Source organism: Ranitomeya variabilis, chromosome 3 (genome assembly GCF_051348905.1).
Source record: "Ranitomeya variabilis isolate aRanVar5 chromosome 3, aRanVar5.hap1, whole genome shotgun sequence".
Taxonomy (NCBI): domain Eukaryota; kingdom Metazoa; phylum Chordata; class Amphibia; order Anura; family Dendrobatidae; genus Ranitomeya; species Ranitomeya variabilis.
In genome coordinates, this window is record NC_135234.1 from 655,376,561 (window position 1) to 655,394,133 (window position 17,573).

Here is a 17,573-nt window from a genome sequence, read left to right on the forward strand (position 1 = left end):
TAAATTTTCATAATTTTCGACACATTTTTGTTTTTTTCACAAATAAATGCAAGTCATATCGAAGAAGTTTTACCACTATCATGAAGTACAATATGTCACGAGAAAACATTGTCAGAATCACCAGGATCCGTTGAAGCGTTTTAGAGTTATGACCTCATAAAGTGACAGTGGTCAGAATTCTAAAAATTGGCCCTGTCACTTAGGTGAAAACAGGCTTCGGGGTGAAGGGGTTAAAGTCTGCCCTGATAAGTTGAGAGAAAAGGAAACAGATCCAAGAACCTCTCCACCTGTAGAAGAGGAGAAGATGATACACACTGTTCTTGGCGATTTTCCCCAGTCCTGGACTCAAATAAATCAAGCCATCGTGGTACCTGTCTTAACGTTTCGTCAACTGAAACAGCCAGAACTAAATGTGGTGCCAGATCATCCGGACCCGCAATCACACCAGAGGATGCCATGCCAACCGTTGAACCGGCAAGTCCTCCCTCTGCTATCGGTGAATCTGCCATACCCACCACTAGTAGCAGCAGCCCTGAGAGCTCCAGTGTGCCAGTGCTACCCAGACTCACTAGAAGTGTAGCTAGAAGACAGTGCACTACACCAGCGATAGCCTCTTGCCCCCTGGACCTCTGGGTAATGGTGGTAATGGTCATGTTCTCTCAGCAGGGCTATCCTCCCAAAATTAGTGGCGCTGGTTTTGTTATTTAAGCCCACCTCATGTGGTATGAATCACTATGGTATGGACAGCCTGTTTTTAGGGACCTTTCCACACAACCATATTTAGGTCTGCTAGATGTATGATGTGTAAGGACTTAGTCTATATGTGACCAGTTTTCTATGCATGGTATAAGTGCATGTTTCTATGCCACAAGATATTAAGAGTGTTGGCTTCATATGTATGATACTTTCTCATTGCATCTTATATCATCTATTTCATCTTATATTGTGCTTACTGTTTGACCAGCTTATAGTGTTCAGGTACACTTTTGTATATGTCTACCTCTATATTTGCAAGCGAGCTGTGCCATGTTTTCACACTGTTATATGCTATAGGGTAGATATATTTTTGTATTAGTTGTATTTATTACTACTTACCCTGTATAGCCTATACCCTGTATATTGTGCTTACTACTTGTACATTGTTTCTATCCCACCAACCATGTCCAGGGGGGGTGGTTCCCTTTGTGGAACCGATGACACATTTGAGTTGAGGTTTTAAGTGATTTTAATTGTGTGGTGTTTTTTTGGTTGACAAATAAAAATTTTGTATTACATTTAGTGGTGGTCCCTGTCATATAGCTTGATGCTTTTCTCTTCTTGGTTGGTTGTACTTTGTTCTCAGTTAAGCTTGGGTTGACCCCCTATTTTTAAGCTTTGTTATTTTGCAGGGATGGTTCCCTCCACCTTTTTGTATGTACACCAGCGATAGCAAGCGCAGCGGGCCCTGTTAGGCCAATAGCAACCCCTGCACTGCGGAGGTCTACACGTAGCACCAAGAATCAAACTCCACTCCGCTACAAAACTTGGAAATATTAATGATAGTTGCTATTTGGTTGAAAATGTTGGTGTAAATATCTTTGTTACAGGTTTAAAAATGGACAGTGGAGTAATGGACAGTGAATTACTCCAAAGCTTTCAAAAGGGATCCCTTTGTTTACCCGGGATCCCTGCTGTTTCAAGTTTGCACCCACTGAACTGGGAGTCATGAACTGTGCATGACCAAAACTTTTGCAACGTTCAAGTGTCCTCACCTCCTGTAAAGGGAAGCACTGTTATATTTACTTGTTCATAGCATTTACTTGTTTATAGCATTTCAAAATTTTGTATGTCTTTTACTAACATGTATTGTTGTTCTTCTTTTCCCAGTCTGGGAGTACTGGATTTAACGGGGGGGGGGGGGGAGTGCAGCACCCCAGAGTCCTGGTCATTACAGTAACGTCGCTCTGCCGCTAAGGGGGGTGATGGTACGTCTGATGGCACTAAAAGAGTTCACCTGACCAGGTATCACAGTCACACATTACACTTCTTCACACTCCGGCCACCAGGGGGAGCAAAAGGTCCTATCTACTAGGCCACTCCTCACACATGGGTAAAACTGGGGGTTGGATAGGAAGTTGGGGAGAAAGTAGCTGGGGAGAGTTCGAGGGAGGACCTGTCAGGGGTGGGATCCTGACAGCGGCCTAAGACAGACAGATCGTTACGGAGCCATGCCTGTACTGTATAGCGGCAGACTCCTAAGAAAGGACATGAAGCGAAGTATATTGTGGAGAAGTGAGAAACGGGATCACAGCACAAAGGAGATAGAACCAGAAGGAGTCGTGCCCCGAGATCGGCAACATCCTTCTGAGGCGCATAGCCGGTGGCCGGAGCACCGAGGAAGTAATAGGCTCTACGCATTACTTTGAACTACGGCAGGGCAGTTAACTCTAGGTTGGCTGTCTCACCTTGACACCTAATGAAGACAACGGAGGCAACTGTGGGAGAGGGGCGTCTCTAGGGTCCCTATAAAATAACTCCAGGCCTACCCCGTCATACGGGTGCGTCCTATCCATATCATCTGGGGGACGGAGAGAAAGAACAGAAACAAACACGACAGTTGTGAGGACTATCCCGTGGTGCTTAGCAGGGAGGTTCTACAACACACAGGCGCTGGTAGGGAGGCTACTGATTTCCACCTGCGAAGGGAACTCTGGATGTGCCTTCGAACCGGCCGGTCTCAGCCAGCCCTGTTAGCAGTGCTCTGGATTGCGGATGCCGAAGCCTTCAGTAAAGAGGTAAAGAGACTGCAACCCTGTGACCTCGTTATTTACTGCGACTTACACCGTCACCTACATCTTTAATTGGGCACCCCTTAGCAGGGCCACGGACCGGGTCAGGCCACCGTGACATCCCCAGAACCGAGAGAGACCCAGTACCGAGTACCCCGCTGCCCTGCGTTTGGGGTCCGCTCCATATACACACACCGTGTTCCAAATTATTATGCAAATTGAATTTAAGTGTCATAAAGATTTAATTGTTTTGTCTTTCAAATAAACTCGTGGAAGGTATTATGTCTCAGGGCTCAATGGATCACTGAAATCAATCAATCTTAAACACATGTGATAATTAGTTTTCCAGGTGATTCTAATTAAAGGAAAAGTACTTAAAAATAATATTCCACATTATTAAGCAAGCCACAGGTTTCAAGTTACGTGGGAAAGAAAAAGGATCTCTCTGCTGCTGAAAAGCATCAAATAGTGCAATGCCTTGGTCAAGGGATGAAAACAGTAGATATATCCCGAAAATGTAAGCGTGATCATCATACTGTGAAGAGATTTGTGGCTGAATCTGAGCACAGACGTGTTCGTGTTGATACAGGCATAATGAGGAAGGTTTCTGCCAGACAAATTCATTGGATTAAGAGAGCAGCTGCCAAAATACCATTACAAAGCAGCAAACAGTTATTTGAAGCTGCTGGTGCCTCTGGATTCCCTCAAACATCAAGGTGTAGGATCCTTCAAAGGCTTTCTGTGGTACATAAACCTACTATTCAGCCACCCCTAAACAGTGTTCACAAGCAGAAACAGTTGCAGTGGGCCCAGACATACATGAAGACTAATTTTCAAACAGTCTTGTTTACTGATGAGTGTCGAGCAACCCTGGATGGTCCAGATGGATGGAGTAGTAGATGGTTGGTGGACGGGCACCATGTACCAACAAGACTGCGACGTGACGAGAAAAGACGACAATTTAGACATTGAATAGGAGATCATATTGGAGACATCACTCACGAATGGACACTGCCATGGTGAGACACATAAATAATGCACACGGAAGGAATTATAACATCCTAACATTTAAGGGGATCAAACATGTGAGGAGACCACCAAAGGGGGGTTACTGGGACCAACAAATATTACAAAAAAAAGCCAAATGAATACCCAAACACAGTGTCACCCCCATATGGAATAAATCAACAAATGAGTTACAGCTGATTTCTTTAAAACAATCCCTAAAGTATCCTAAAAGGAAGCCAGGAGAGATAACTCAAATTCCAAACCGCAAATTACCCCCCTCTTCTCCCCCCCCCCCCCCAGTCTTATCCTTATCCCTGTCTTCATACACCATCCCGAAAATCCCCTATATTTTCTTCAACATTAAGATTAACAGAAATGTTCATGTCTTAATGCCACCTTCATAAGATCTCACCATAGTCATGTTATGAATTATAAGATCAAATATCTTATTTTTAAAAAAACTGATTCTGGTGTCAAGTTATTTTGCCAATTTTCATATCCAAAGCCTGTCCCACTAATCCATGAGTATGATGGAGAGATCTAAAAGCATTGTGGATAGTAATACACTAGGAGTCTTACTAAGTCAATTTGTTATGGTAGTGATTGCTGATACATATAGAATGTCTGGAAATTGTGGGTACCTCATGTGTTCCTCAGATGAACCGCATGTTATTAAGAGACACATGTAGACCGGAAATGCATAGTTGTGCCAGACCGGATATGACGGTTATGCTTTCCACTGTGAGAAGAGCAACCTATGCTGCATCTGCATTCCACTATGAATTGCGAGAGAGACACGTGAACTGGCAGTGCGCGGGCCAGAGGACTGGATGTGACATGGAGTGACTGTGCTTTCCATTAGGCACACCCTAATGAATAATACAGATGAGCCTGGTAAGAAATGCACATGATATCACATAGGTGGCATGCACAACATGGTGCCACTCACCGGTGGTAATATGCACTCAGAAACCACTAATTAACAGACATTGAGATATGAATCTAATGATAAGGAGGTGTCACCCCTAATATAATTTATTAATTAGTGTATGAATAAATGATGACATGATTGGCATAGGTCTGTACACCTTTTGGACTATGTTAGTCTGAAGAAATTTCCCTGATGAATCCTGGCCATGGAAACACGTGGGGCTTTTAGAGAAATCATTAGGGTCATATATGCCAAAGGTACAGCTATGGACTGCCATTGTAAGGGTTGGGAGTCAATGGTCTGTAGGGCCAGTATAGTATTATACAGAACTGAGGAATCATGACGTCTTATATGGCACTGACTACATTCTAGGTGAGATCATTCTGATTTCTTATGCACTATACTGCACCTTTTACAGGGTATGCACTAAGAAATGATGAGATCACTTTAATTTGGTATGCACTATATTGCATTTTAAATTAAGTGGATTGATGGGGACTGTTTGGCCTCCTCCTCTTCCTACTCAGTTAGCTATATGTGTGTTAAGTGTGGACTAATAGGGGGGTTTATTTATTTATCTTTGAGATTTGACCCGACCACTGTAGGTTACTATTATCTCTGATAACAATTGAAGCCCTTCAAATATTGTCACACTCTATATATCTAATTGATGCTTTTAGTACCTCTAATTGTTCCTACACACCAGGGGGCCTAAGTAGGCTTGAATTCATAAATGTAATTATAGGGTCTCCCCTATTTTAAAAAAAACAGCAAAGGCTATTTGCCCCCTCCCAGACTAATAACACCAGCCCTCAGCCGCCCCATAAATGGCGCTTCAATTAGATGTGAAAAATTCTGGTGATTAGCTTCAGCTCTTCCTGATTGCCCTGGAGCATTGGCAATCGGGTAATGGTTTTGATGTCAGCTGTGTAATGTCCGCTGACATCAAGCCCACAGGTTAGTAGTAATCAATCTCTGTTTATAAGATTGCTTTATTAGTATGTAATCTAGCTTTAAATGACAGAGAATTAGTGTATTTAAAAGCTGATGTTAAAAATGCATGTCATACGGATGTCACATGGACGCTAGATGAGAATAATCACATTGTACTCACATTACACTCATCCTACTTTTCTGGATCAACATCAGACTGATGTTTTATATGCTAGTGTGACTCCAGCCTTACCCAGTGACTGAACCACTGAACCACTGAACTGTGATGGATCAGATACTGCCAGTAGAGATGTGTGAACCCGAACGGTAAAGTTCAGGGTCCGTACTGATCACCTAGTGTCCGTGCATGGACCCGAACACAGACTTCTCCCTGAAATCCATGTTACTGTTCGGGTTCGACAGCCCGAATATCCTGAGTTTCACGTGCTGTACTCTGTGGGCAATATATAAAAAAATTAAAAAATGGCATGGGATCCCTCTATTTTGACTAACTTGGGAAGGTAAAGCTGACAGCTGTGGGCTACAACTCCCAATCTGTCAGCTTTATATTGGCTGGTTACTAAAAATAGAGGGGTCCCTCGCCATTTTTTTAAATTCTTAAAATAATTTAAAAAAACGGCATGGGGTCACCCACCCATTTTTGACAACCAGCCAAGCTGGGGGCTGGTATTCTCAGACTGTGAATGGGCCATTGATATTGGCCCTCCCCAGCCTAAAAATAGCAGCCTGCAGCCACCCCAATTCTCGCGCTTTGCACGGCTCTTCCCACTTGCCCTGGTGAGATAATAGTTTGGGGGTTGATGTCAGCTATAAAACACCCCCATTACTAACCCTGTAGTGAAAATTAAATAAAGACACACATGAAAAAGACCTTTAACCCCTTAAACCCATATGACGTACTATCCCGTCAAGGTGACCTGGGACTAAATTCCCAGGGACGTACGTCATAGCGATCGGCCGCGCCCACGGGGGGAGCGCGGCCGATCGCGGCCGGGTGTCAGCTGACTATCGCAGCTGACATCCGGCACTATGTGCCAGGAGTGGTCACGGACTGCCCCCGGCACATTAACTCAAACATGATCGCAGCGTTCCGGGGGCATAGGGAAGCATCGCGCAGGGAGGGGGCTCCCTGCGGGCTTCCCTGAGACCCTCGGTACAAGGCAATGTGCTCACCTTGTACCGATGTACCGAGCATCTCCTCCCTGAAGGCCCCGGATCCAAAATGGCCGCCAGGTTGCATCCGGGTCCTGCAGGGAGGTGGCTTACCAAGCGCCTGCTCAGAGCAGGCGCTGGTAAGCCAGGAGCAGTGCACATCAGATCGCTGATCTGATACAGTGCTCTGCAAAGTGTCACATCAGCGATCTGATCTTATAACATGATGCTTCCCCCTGGGGCAATGTTATGAAGTAAAAAAAAAATATTCAGATGTGTAAAAAAAAAAAAATCCTAAATAAAGAAAAAAAAAATAAATATTGTTCCCATAAATACATTCCTTTATCTAAATAAAAAAACCAAAACAATAAAAGTACACATATTTACTATCGCCGTGTCAGTAACAACCCGACCTATAAAACTGTCCCACTAGTTAAAGGGACTCTGCCACCCCCTCCAGCCGTTAGAAACTAAAAGAGCCACCTTGTGCAGCAGTAATGCCGCGCTGTTTTCAAATCAAATCCAGCGCCTGCGCAGTTTTGTTCTGCCTGGGGCAGGCGCAGTGAGCGCTGCCCATCTGACCTCAGATCAGCTGAATATACACAAGCTGTAAGGCGGGGGACCTGGGTGAGTGGCTGACACACGCAGTGCGCATGCCCAGGAATCCCAGCCCGGCACTGTGCATAATGCATAACACACTGCGGGGCTGGGATTCACAAGCAGGGCAGCCGCGCAGGCGCAGTCTGCGAGACTGCATCTGAGGTCAGATGAGCAGCGCTCACTGCACCTGCCCCAGGCAGACCAAAACTGCGCAGGCGCCGGATTTGATTTGAAAACAGCGCGGAGGGGGCGGCGCCCGGCGCCGAAGAAGCCTTGAGTGACGGCAGTGTGGCGTGTGCAGCAGGGGGGTTAAGACCTGCCTCCAGGGCTAAAGACAGGTATTTTTGCGAATTATAAAATGCTTTATTTCTGCTTTGACTGCACCAATAACTAAAAGAGCCACCTTGTCAGAATGCAGCATTACTGCTGCACAAGGTGGCTCTTTTAGTTTCTAACGGCTGGAGGGAGTAACAGAGTCCCTTTAACCCCTTCAGTGAACACTGTAAAAAAAAAAAACTAGGCAAAAAATAACGCTTTATTATCATACCGGCGAACAAAAAGTGGAATAACACGCAATCAAAAAGACGGATATAAATAACCATGGTACCGCTGAAAACGTCATCTTCTCCCGCAAAAAACGAGCCACCATACAGCATCATCAGCTAAAAAATAAAAAAGTTATAGTCCTCAGAATAAAGCGATGGAAAAATAATTATTTTTTCTATAAAATAGTTTTTATCGTATAAAAGCGCCAAAACATAAAAAAATGATATAAATGAGGTATCGCTGTAATCATACTGAAACAAAGAATAACACGTCTTTATCCATTATACCAAACACGGAACGGTATAAACTCCCCCCCAAAAAAGAAATTCATGAATAGCTGGTTTTTTGGTCAAACTGCCTCACAAAAATTGGAATAAAAAGCGATCAAAAAATGTCACATGCCCGAAAATGTTACCAATAAAAACGTCAACTCGTCCCGCAAAAAACAAGACCTCACATGACATGGACCAAAATATGGAAAAATTAGCTTTCAAAATGTGGTAACACAAAAAAATATTTTTTGCAATAAAAAGCATCTTTTAGTGTGTGACAGCTGAAAATCATAAAAATCCGCTAAAAAACCCGCTATAAAAGTAAATCAAACCCCCTTCATCACCCCCTTAGTTAGGGAAAAATAAAAAAAATGAAAAAAAAATGTATTTATTTCCATTTTCCCATTAGGGTTAGGGCTAGGGTTAGGGCTAGGGTTGGGGTTAGGGTTGGGGTTAGGGCTAAGGTTAGGGCTAGGGTTAGGGTTGGGCTTGGGTTGGAGCTAGGGTTAGGGTTGGGGCTAGGGTTAGGGTTGGGGCTAGGGTTGGGGCTAGGGTTAGGGCTAGGGTTAGGGTTGGGGCTAGGGTAAGGTTTTGGATTGCATTTATGGTTGGGATTAGGGTTAGGGGTGTGTCAGGGTTAGGGCTGTGGATAGGGTTATGGTTGGGATTAGGGTTAGGGGTGTGTTGGAGTTAGGGGTGTGGTTAGGGTTGGGGTTAGGGGTGTGGTTGGGATTAGGGGTGTGTTTGGGTTAGGGTTTCAGTTAGAATTGGGGGTTTCCACTGTGTAGGCACATCAGGGCTCTCCAAACGCGTCATGGTGTCCGATCTCAATTCCAGACAATTCTGCGTTGAAAAAGTAAAAGAGTGCTCCTTCCCTTCCGAGCTCATCCGTGCGCCCAAACAGGGGTTTACCCCAACATATGAGGTATCAGCGTACTCAGGACAAATTGGACAACAACTTCTTGGGTCCAATTTCTCTTGTTACCCTTGGGATAATAAAAATTTGGGGGGCTAAAAAACATTTTTGTGGGAAAAATGATTTTTTATTTTCACGGCTCTGCGTTATAAACTGTAGTGAAATACTTGGGGGTTCAAAGTTCTCACAGCACATCTAGATAAGTTCCTTGGGGGGGTCTAGTTTCCAATATGGGGGAGTTTCTACTGTTTAGGTACATCAGGGGCTCTGCAAATGCAACATGACGCCTGCAGACCAATCCATCTAAGTCTGCATTCCAAATGGCGCTCCTTCTCTTCTGAGCTCTGCCATGCGCCCAAACGGTGGTTACCCCCCACATATGGGGTATCAGCGTACTCAGGTCAAATTGGACAACAACTTTTGGGGACCAATTTCTCCAGTTACCCTTGGGAAAATACAAAACTGGGGGCTAAAAAATATTTTTTGTGGAAAAAAAAAAGAATTTTTATTTTCACGACTCTGCATTTTAAACTGTAGTGAAACACTTGGGTTTTCAAAGATCTCGCAACACATCTAGATAAGATCCTTAGGGGGTCTACTTTCCAAAATGGTGTCACTTGTGGGGGGTTTCAATGTTTAGGCACATCAGGGGCTCTCCAAACGCAACATGGCATCCCATTTCAATTACAGCCAATTTTGCATTGAAAAGTTAAACGGCGCTCCTTCCCTTCTGAGCTCTGCCATGCACCCAATCAGTAGTTTACCCTCACATATGGGGTATCAGCATACTCAGGACAAATTGAACAACAACGTTTGGGGTACAATTTCTTCTGGTATCCTTGGGAAAATAAAAAATTGGGGGCGAAAAGTTCATTTTTGTGAAAAAATATTATTTTTTATTTTTACGGCTCTACATTATAAACTTCTGTAAAGCAATTGGTGGGTCAAAGTGCTCACCACACATCTAGATAAGTTCCTTAGGAGGTCTACTTTCTAAAATGGTGTCACTTGGGAAGGTTTCAATGGTTAGGCACATTAGTGGCTCTCCAAACGCAACATGGCGTCCCATCTCAATTCCAGTCAATTTTGCATTGAAAAGTCAAATGGGGCTCCTTCCCTTCCGAGCTCTGCCATGCGCCCAAACAGTGGTTTACCCCCACATATGGGGTATCGTAATACTCAGGACAAATTGTACAGCAACTTTTGGGGTCCATTTTCTCCTGGTACCTTTGGTAAAATAAAACAAATTGGAGCTGAAGAAATTTTTTTGTGAAAAAAAATTAAATGTTCTTTTTTTTTAAAACATTCCAAAAATTCCTGTGAAACACCTGAAGGGTTAATAAACTTCTTGAATGTGGTTTTCAGGAGCACCTTGAGGGGTGCAGTTTTTAGAATGGTGTCATACTTGGTTATTTTCTATCATATAGACCCCTCAAAATGACTTCATATGTGATGTGGTCTCAAAAAAAATGGTGTTGTAAAAATTTTAAATTGCTGGTCAAATTTTAACCCTTATAACTCCCTAACAAAAAAAAAATTGTTTCCAAAATTGTGCTGATGTAAAGTAGACATTTGGGAAATGTTACTTATTAAGTATTTTGTGTGACATATCTCTGTGATTTAAGAGCATAAAAATTCAAAGTTGGAAAATTGCAAAATTTACAAAATTTTTGCCAAATTTCTGTTTTTTTCACAAATAAACGCAGGTAATATCAAAGAAATTTTACCACTATCATGAAGTACAATATGTCTCGAAAAAAAAATGTCAGAATCCCCGGGTTCCCGTTGAAGAATTCCAGAGTTATAACCTCATAAAAGGAAAGTGGTCAGAATTGTAAAAATTGGCCGGGTCATTAACATGCAAACCACCCTCGGGGCTTAAGGGGGTTAATTTAACAAAACACACATAAAGGATTTTTTTAATTTAAAATAAGCACATCCCACCCTCTTTTACTCATTTATTAATGTAAAATTAAAAATAATAAAAGATCATATTCCTCACCTGTCCGACGACAATCCATTTATTCCATGAAGAGGTCAACCCTGCTTCATCTGGATTGCATGGCTGAGCGATAGCACGATGTGACTGCTAAGCCATGAGTCCAGGAGACGCTAAGCTAAACCTGAGAGCACAGCAAGTGACCTACGGTGATGTCATTGAGATTACCGCCGGTCATAGGCAGCGGTTCTCATGCTCAGCTTAGTGTTTCCTGGACTCACGGCTGAGCGGTTGCATCATGCCATCCCTAAGCCATTCAATTCAGAAGTAGCAGAGTTGGCCTCTTCGTTTGACAAATGTATTGTCGTCGGACAGGTGACGAATATAGTGTTCTATAATTTTAATTTTACATTAATAAATGGGTAAAAGAGGGTGGGAAGTGTTTATTTCAAATAAAGGTTTTTTTCTATGTGTTTATTTCAATTAAAGGACTTTTCTGTGTGTCTTTATTTAATTTTCATAATGGGGTTAGTAATTGGGATTCTTATAGACGCCTCTCCATTACTAACCTGTGGGCTTTATGTCAGCTGACATTACAAATCTGACATCAACCCCACAGATATTACCCCACTTGCCACTGCACAAGGGCAAGTGGGAAGAGCTGAGCAAAGCACCAGAATTGGCGCATCTAATAGATGAGCCTTTCCTTGGGCAGTTGCAGGCTACTATTTGTAGGCTGGAGAGGGCCAATATCCATGGCTCATTCCCAGTCTGAGAATACCAGCCCCCATCTGTCTGCTTTAGCTTGGCTGGTTGTCAAAAATGGGGGGACCCTATGCCATTTTTAAAAATGATTTATTTAAATAATTTAAAAAAATGGCGAGTAACCCCTCTATTTTTGATAACCAGCCAACCAGCTGTCAGCTTTACCTGCACTGGTTTGCAAAATTTTTTATTTTATTGATTTATTTATTTATTATACAGGTGCTGTCTGATGAATACTCTCATTATTGTATCCTTCTGTTGCTGCAATCATCGAGTCCAGGCGTACAATGATTAGAGTAGTACTCTCATCAGCCGATGCATGTGACTGGTGGTAACCTTTTTACCGCTGGTCACAGCTGTTGACTCACACACTGTCATCTGTATGACAGCATGGGAACCGCAGAACTCTGACCGCCGGTAACGAACTTACTGCCAATCAGAACAGATGACAGCGTGGGAAACGCCAGTTGTTCGGACCACCCATTCATTTGAACGGGGTCCAGGTTCAAGTTTGTGTACCTTTCTGGTACGCAAACCGAACTTTTTGTAAATGTTTAGGCGAGCCCGAAGGAACCGAACGTCCACGGGTCCACCCATCACTACTGGTCATCACAGTACAAGGTATGCTAATCTGTAAGATGTCATAGCTGCAAGGCATTGTGCTGAGATCTGTCTGACAATGAAAACTGACTTTGCTTGCTCTCTGATGCTTCAGCACTGTAGGAGGAAATGGTGCCAGGCAAGTTTTTTTTTTCTGAGAAATGTGAATCAAATCTCAAAATGTTGAAACGCTAGAAAAACCACAAATTTCAGGAAATTCAACTCTAGCTCAATCCTCCACAAATTGATCCGCTTATCTCTAGTATTTTACTCTGTGTTTGACAAGATGCCAAAACTTATCTTGTCATTTGATTATATTATGTTTTTTGTGACTTTTCTTCAAGGACTTTTTAAGATGTTGCACTTCATTGTTGTGTTTCTGCTGAATAAGAGACTATTTGCATTTTAAAAGGATGCATTTCCCATACTATTTAGGTATGTTGAAATGTTTATCCTCAGAGAAGTTTATTTTTTTGTGTTTTTGTAGCAAATCATTTTTATTCATGTACAATAATAATGTTGATAATTGCAGTTGAAGGAGATTATTACATTGTCTATATGTTACTTTAAAGTTGGCAACCCTGTTTTCTAGAATTAGTTCTATGGAGAAATTGCATAGTAGTGGATTCTGTGAACTCCTCCTATCTTCCACCAGAGACAATAAAACATAAAGATCCTCACCTTCACTGAACACTCGATCCACATTTAACCCATAAGTGGCACAGGTCTCATAGTACATACAACGTTTCATGTCATTGCATAGACCTCTGGCCCGCACATCTTCAATAACCCTTGGATTGCTTGAGCTAATTTTATCTGAAAGAAGCAATACTGTAAGTCAGAAGTCACATATACTTCAGAGTTTACTGTGTATAGTTAAACATTAGTGATGAGCGAATATACTCGTTACTCGAGATTTCTCGAGCATGCTCGGGGGTCCTCCGAGCATCTTTTAGTGCTCGGAGTTTTAGTTTTTCTTGCCGCAGCTGAATGATTTACATCTGTTAGCCAGCATAAGTACATGTGGGGATTCCCTAGCAACCAGGCAACCCCCACATGTACTTATGCTAGCTAACAGATGCAAATCATTCAGCTGCGGCAATAAAAACTAAAACTCCGAGCACTAAAACATACTCGGAGGACCCCCGAGCGTGCTCGAGAAATCTCGAGTAACGAGTATATTCGCTCATCACTATTAAACATATATTATAAAACTACACTCTAACTATAAAGTATTCAGTGACATATTGTAAGAGGTCTCTTAGATTGTGAGCTCACTTCATAAAAGCAATACATTTAATTATTTTGGTATCTAGCAATTTTTCTTCCTTCCATTGATCTTCTATGGCAATTTTTGACTGTCCTTTTCCATACTCTACACAGTAGAGATGGCTTTCCCTGCTTGAATGCTGGGTCCCATAGAAAATACTGTTCTTTCTGCCCTTGTAGTTAAACCCATGTTTACTACCAAATACAAGACTAAATAAAAAACGTGAAAAATTGGCAATCTGAACACTCACCTTGAGTTCCAACCAGGGATATAGCGATGTCTAAGATACTTCGATAGTTTGCCAAAAGAGCATAGTACTGGAACATGTCTTGAAAACTCGCCTCATTCTCCAAACTGAACACAAAGATGACGCCATCCACCCAGTTAGCAAACTAAAAGTACAGCCCAGAAAGGGTAAATCAATAGGCAATCTGTCAGTGGGAATTACAGACACTGGTTTATGCCATTCCCCAGTCCCTGGAGAGTTCTCTAAATAACCCTTGCGCCTGTGACTAGTTGTAAAATGCTTTTAAAATCACTCAGTTCCCAGAGCCAGTGAGTTAATTCACATTCAGCTCTGTCTCTTCCAATTGTTGTCCTATTAAGGAAAGAAGAGTTTAATAGGTAACATCCCCAACACTGGAAATTGTCAGCACTGTAATCTGAGAACATTTCAGGAAATGTAATAGAGGATTGGATTTCCTCACAGTAATGGTGAATCGAAAGGCTGTATTTAAACCATATGTCACTAATATAATAGAGACCACATATACCGTTACTTTCCTTGGGTTAGATGATTACCAAAAAAGACAGACAGCACTGTATATGAAGATGAAGAATTCTTTATTTAGCTTGTGTGCAACATTGAACCAATGAACTAAAGACTCCTTCATCTTCACCGACCTTTCAAGTGCTGTCTTTCTCTTTTTTTTCTTTTTAAGAATTATTATTTGTGTGAATCTCAAGCCAGGCACCTTGGAAGCCTTTGCATATTATTATCAGATCATTTACTGTGCCCCTTTCCATTTTTTGTTTTATCATGGAAAGATAGATAGATAGATAGATAGATAGATAGATAGATAGATAGATAGATAGATAGATAGATAGATCCATACATCCGAACTCTTACCACCTCCTGTTGCTTATAACTCAAAAATATTCCTAGGATCCACCCTCTCCTCAACCCTGAATCTATGAACATCATAGTGCATGTCCTCATCATCTCTTGCCTCAACTACTGCAATATCCTCCGTGTCCTCCCATCTAACATTTTCACACATCTCTACTCCATCTATAACTCTGCTGCCAGACTATTCCACCTCTCTCCTCAATACTCCTCTGCTTCTCCTCTCTGTCAATCCATTCATTTGCTTCCAGTGTTCCAACTATTTCAGTTCAAACTACTAACATTGACATACAAGACCGTCCATACTCTGTCCCCTCCATATATCTCCAAACTAATCTCCCGTTATTGGAACTCCATGCCTCAACACTTCTGAATAATCACCATATTCGTAACTTTGAGATGGAACTTGAAAACCCATCTCTTTAAGGCTTCTTTCACACTTCTGTTGTTTGGCCACCGTCGCAATGCGTCGTTTTGGAGAAAAACGCATCCTGCAAAGTTGCCTGCAGGATACGTTTTTTCCCCATAGACTTGCATTAGCGACGCATTGCGAGGTATGGCCATATGTTGCATGCGTCGTCCACTGGATGCATCGGGTATTGGCGGCCCGTGGTTTCGAAAAAAGTTCAAGGGAACGTTTTTCATACGTTGCATCCTGCAATTTGGACTGCGCATGCCCGGGTGGAGATCGCTATCTCCTCCCTGGGACTTTAGAATGAGCAGCGGTCGCATTGAAAAACTGCGTCCGCTGCTCACGTTTGGCACAATTTCACCAACGTCCGTCAGTACGTCGCGCCGACGGTTTGTGACGGCCGAGTACCGACGGAAGTGTGAAAGAAGCCTGAGAAAGAGAACCCGCTGTCACCTCACCACCCTCGAAGCTGCTGCCACCCCCCACCCTACTGTCTTCCCCTATGTCAATCTGTCACTGTTAGTTTGTTCATTGTAATATATATTTGTATTTTGTTCGTAAATCCCTGTTCACATGTACAGCACCATAGAATAAATGGTGCTCTAAAAATAAATAATCATTAGACAGACAGATAGGGAGCTAGATAGAAAGATAATGAATAGACAGATAGATATAGAGCTAGCTAGCTAGGTAGATGATAGATAGACAGATAGATAGTTATGGGAGAGAAAGAGGGAAGTTTAATGTTCTTTACAGTTTTAACTAATCTCCCTAAGGACCTTAAATCTGCAATTAATTGATCACCTATACAATACACTGTAATACTGTTTTATTGCAGTGTATTGGGACATTTACAAACTTCTAAGTAGCTCAACCTGTTAGAGCTATAACGTGGCAAACAAAGAGGAGTTTAGTAGGTCCACAGTGGCCATGGCAGCCCATTGACTCGCTCTGATGGCAGCAGATGCTCTTGGTTGTTGGTGGTAGAACAGAGATTGGACCTTGTGCTGTTTGGTGCAGGCTCAGCTCTTGAGCCCAGTCCAAACAGTGATGGTGCATTTTGGCGGTAAATATATGGTGGTTTTCGCCAAGGGGTTAGACTTGTGTACGTTTGCAAACATTCTCCCATATTTCTATTCTTTTTCTATATGAATTCTTTTTTCTCTGTTGTTCAGTTTCCAATTCGAATAAATTTTTATTTCAACTTTAACATTTCATTTTATTATGTTATGAGAATGTGCACGAACTGGAGTAGATTCTTGAAATATTTAAATCTGTTTTCTATGTACTTATATCCTAGATCTATTATAATTTATTCCTATTCACTGTCTTGTCAGCGTGTTTCATCATCCATATGCTCCTATACTAAAATCAAGCAGAAGTCACAATTACCTTAGCATCTGGTGCTCCAGCTTCTTCTCTGATCAACAGAAGGTAGCTCTGCCCTTCCACACTTATCTCCTTCTTAAACTGATCACCTGGGTAAAGAGTAAGACAATATGGATTGTGAAATCTTTGCAAAGATAAATATACTTTGAAAAAATTGTGAAAACGAAGAGTAAGCAATGGATAAGACTTTTTTCTGCCATTTTGGTTTTATTTCATGAACCACTTAGATCCATCAGAAAACAGACCTTTCACAAACAGAAGCCATGACACCAGTGTGCACAAAGTCTAACAGCCACATTAAGTTCTAACTTGGAAAGACGTTGCATGGTTTAGAACTGCCAATGCTAAATGCCCTATTAGAGAATTCAGGGTTAATAGACAGTGTCCCTGGAACCTCCGTCAAGTATCCAGTGCACAGAGTAGTCGAAAAGTGCATCCCTTACGCTGGAGGATCCTATACATCTGTTGTTTTTAATGGCCACTGTGTTATACCTTTAGAGGTTGTTTGGAATCAGCAACAAAAATGGGCCATAAAATAATTACCGGGTACCTGTTGAATACCTGTTTCACTAGCACAGCTGCTCTTTTACTTCCCACCAGCTTTTGCTTTCTACGCTGAATTTGACATTAATTTCCTCTTTGGGTGCACAGCGGGGTATCAGGATCCCCTATATTTATGTATTACAGGTGATCAGAGTTGGTGCCAGGACAGGTACACAGTAGGATCAGATGAGCTTTGGGGTAACTTACTAATGAAGAGATACTGTTAAAACAGACAACCCTAGTAATATTTGAATGTATTGGCAAAAGGATCATTCATTTACAGGAGTTTTTAGGTGTTCACTTTAATATCACCATTCTAAGAACAATAGACCGAATATCCAACTGCATGAAAAAAGTATAAATCTGAGCATGGGTTTAGAAA

General features: G+C 42.1%; 1 protein-coding gene across 3 annotated transcripts in view; it reads right to left on the minus strand.

Annotated features, from left to right (window-relative positions):
* The window catches only part of AGAP2 (ArfGAP with GTPase domain, ankyrin repeat and PH domain 2), a 405,703-nt gene that overhangs the window by 65,962 nt on the left and 322,168 nt on the right, over positions 1-17,573 (minus strand). For all 3 annotated transcript variants that reach the window (XM_077297782.1, XM_077297781.1, XM_077297780.1), the window contains exons 4-6: positions 16,652-16,737; positions 13,972-14,113; positions 13,133-13,267 (exon numbers count right to left, since the gene is read on the minus strand). In XM_077297782.1, the coding sequence (XP_077153897.1) occupies positions 13,133-13,267; positions 13,972-14,113; positions 16,652-16,737 (363 nt within the window). The remainder of the gene's footprint in view (positions 1-13,132; positions 13,268-13,971; positions 14,114-16,651; positions 16,738-17,573) is intronic.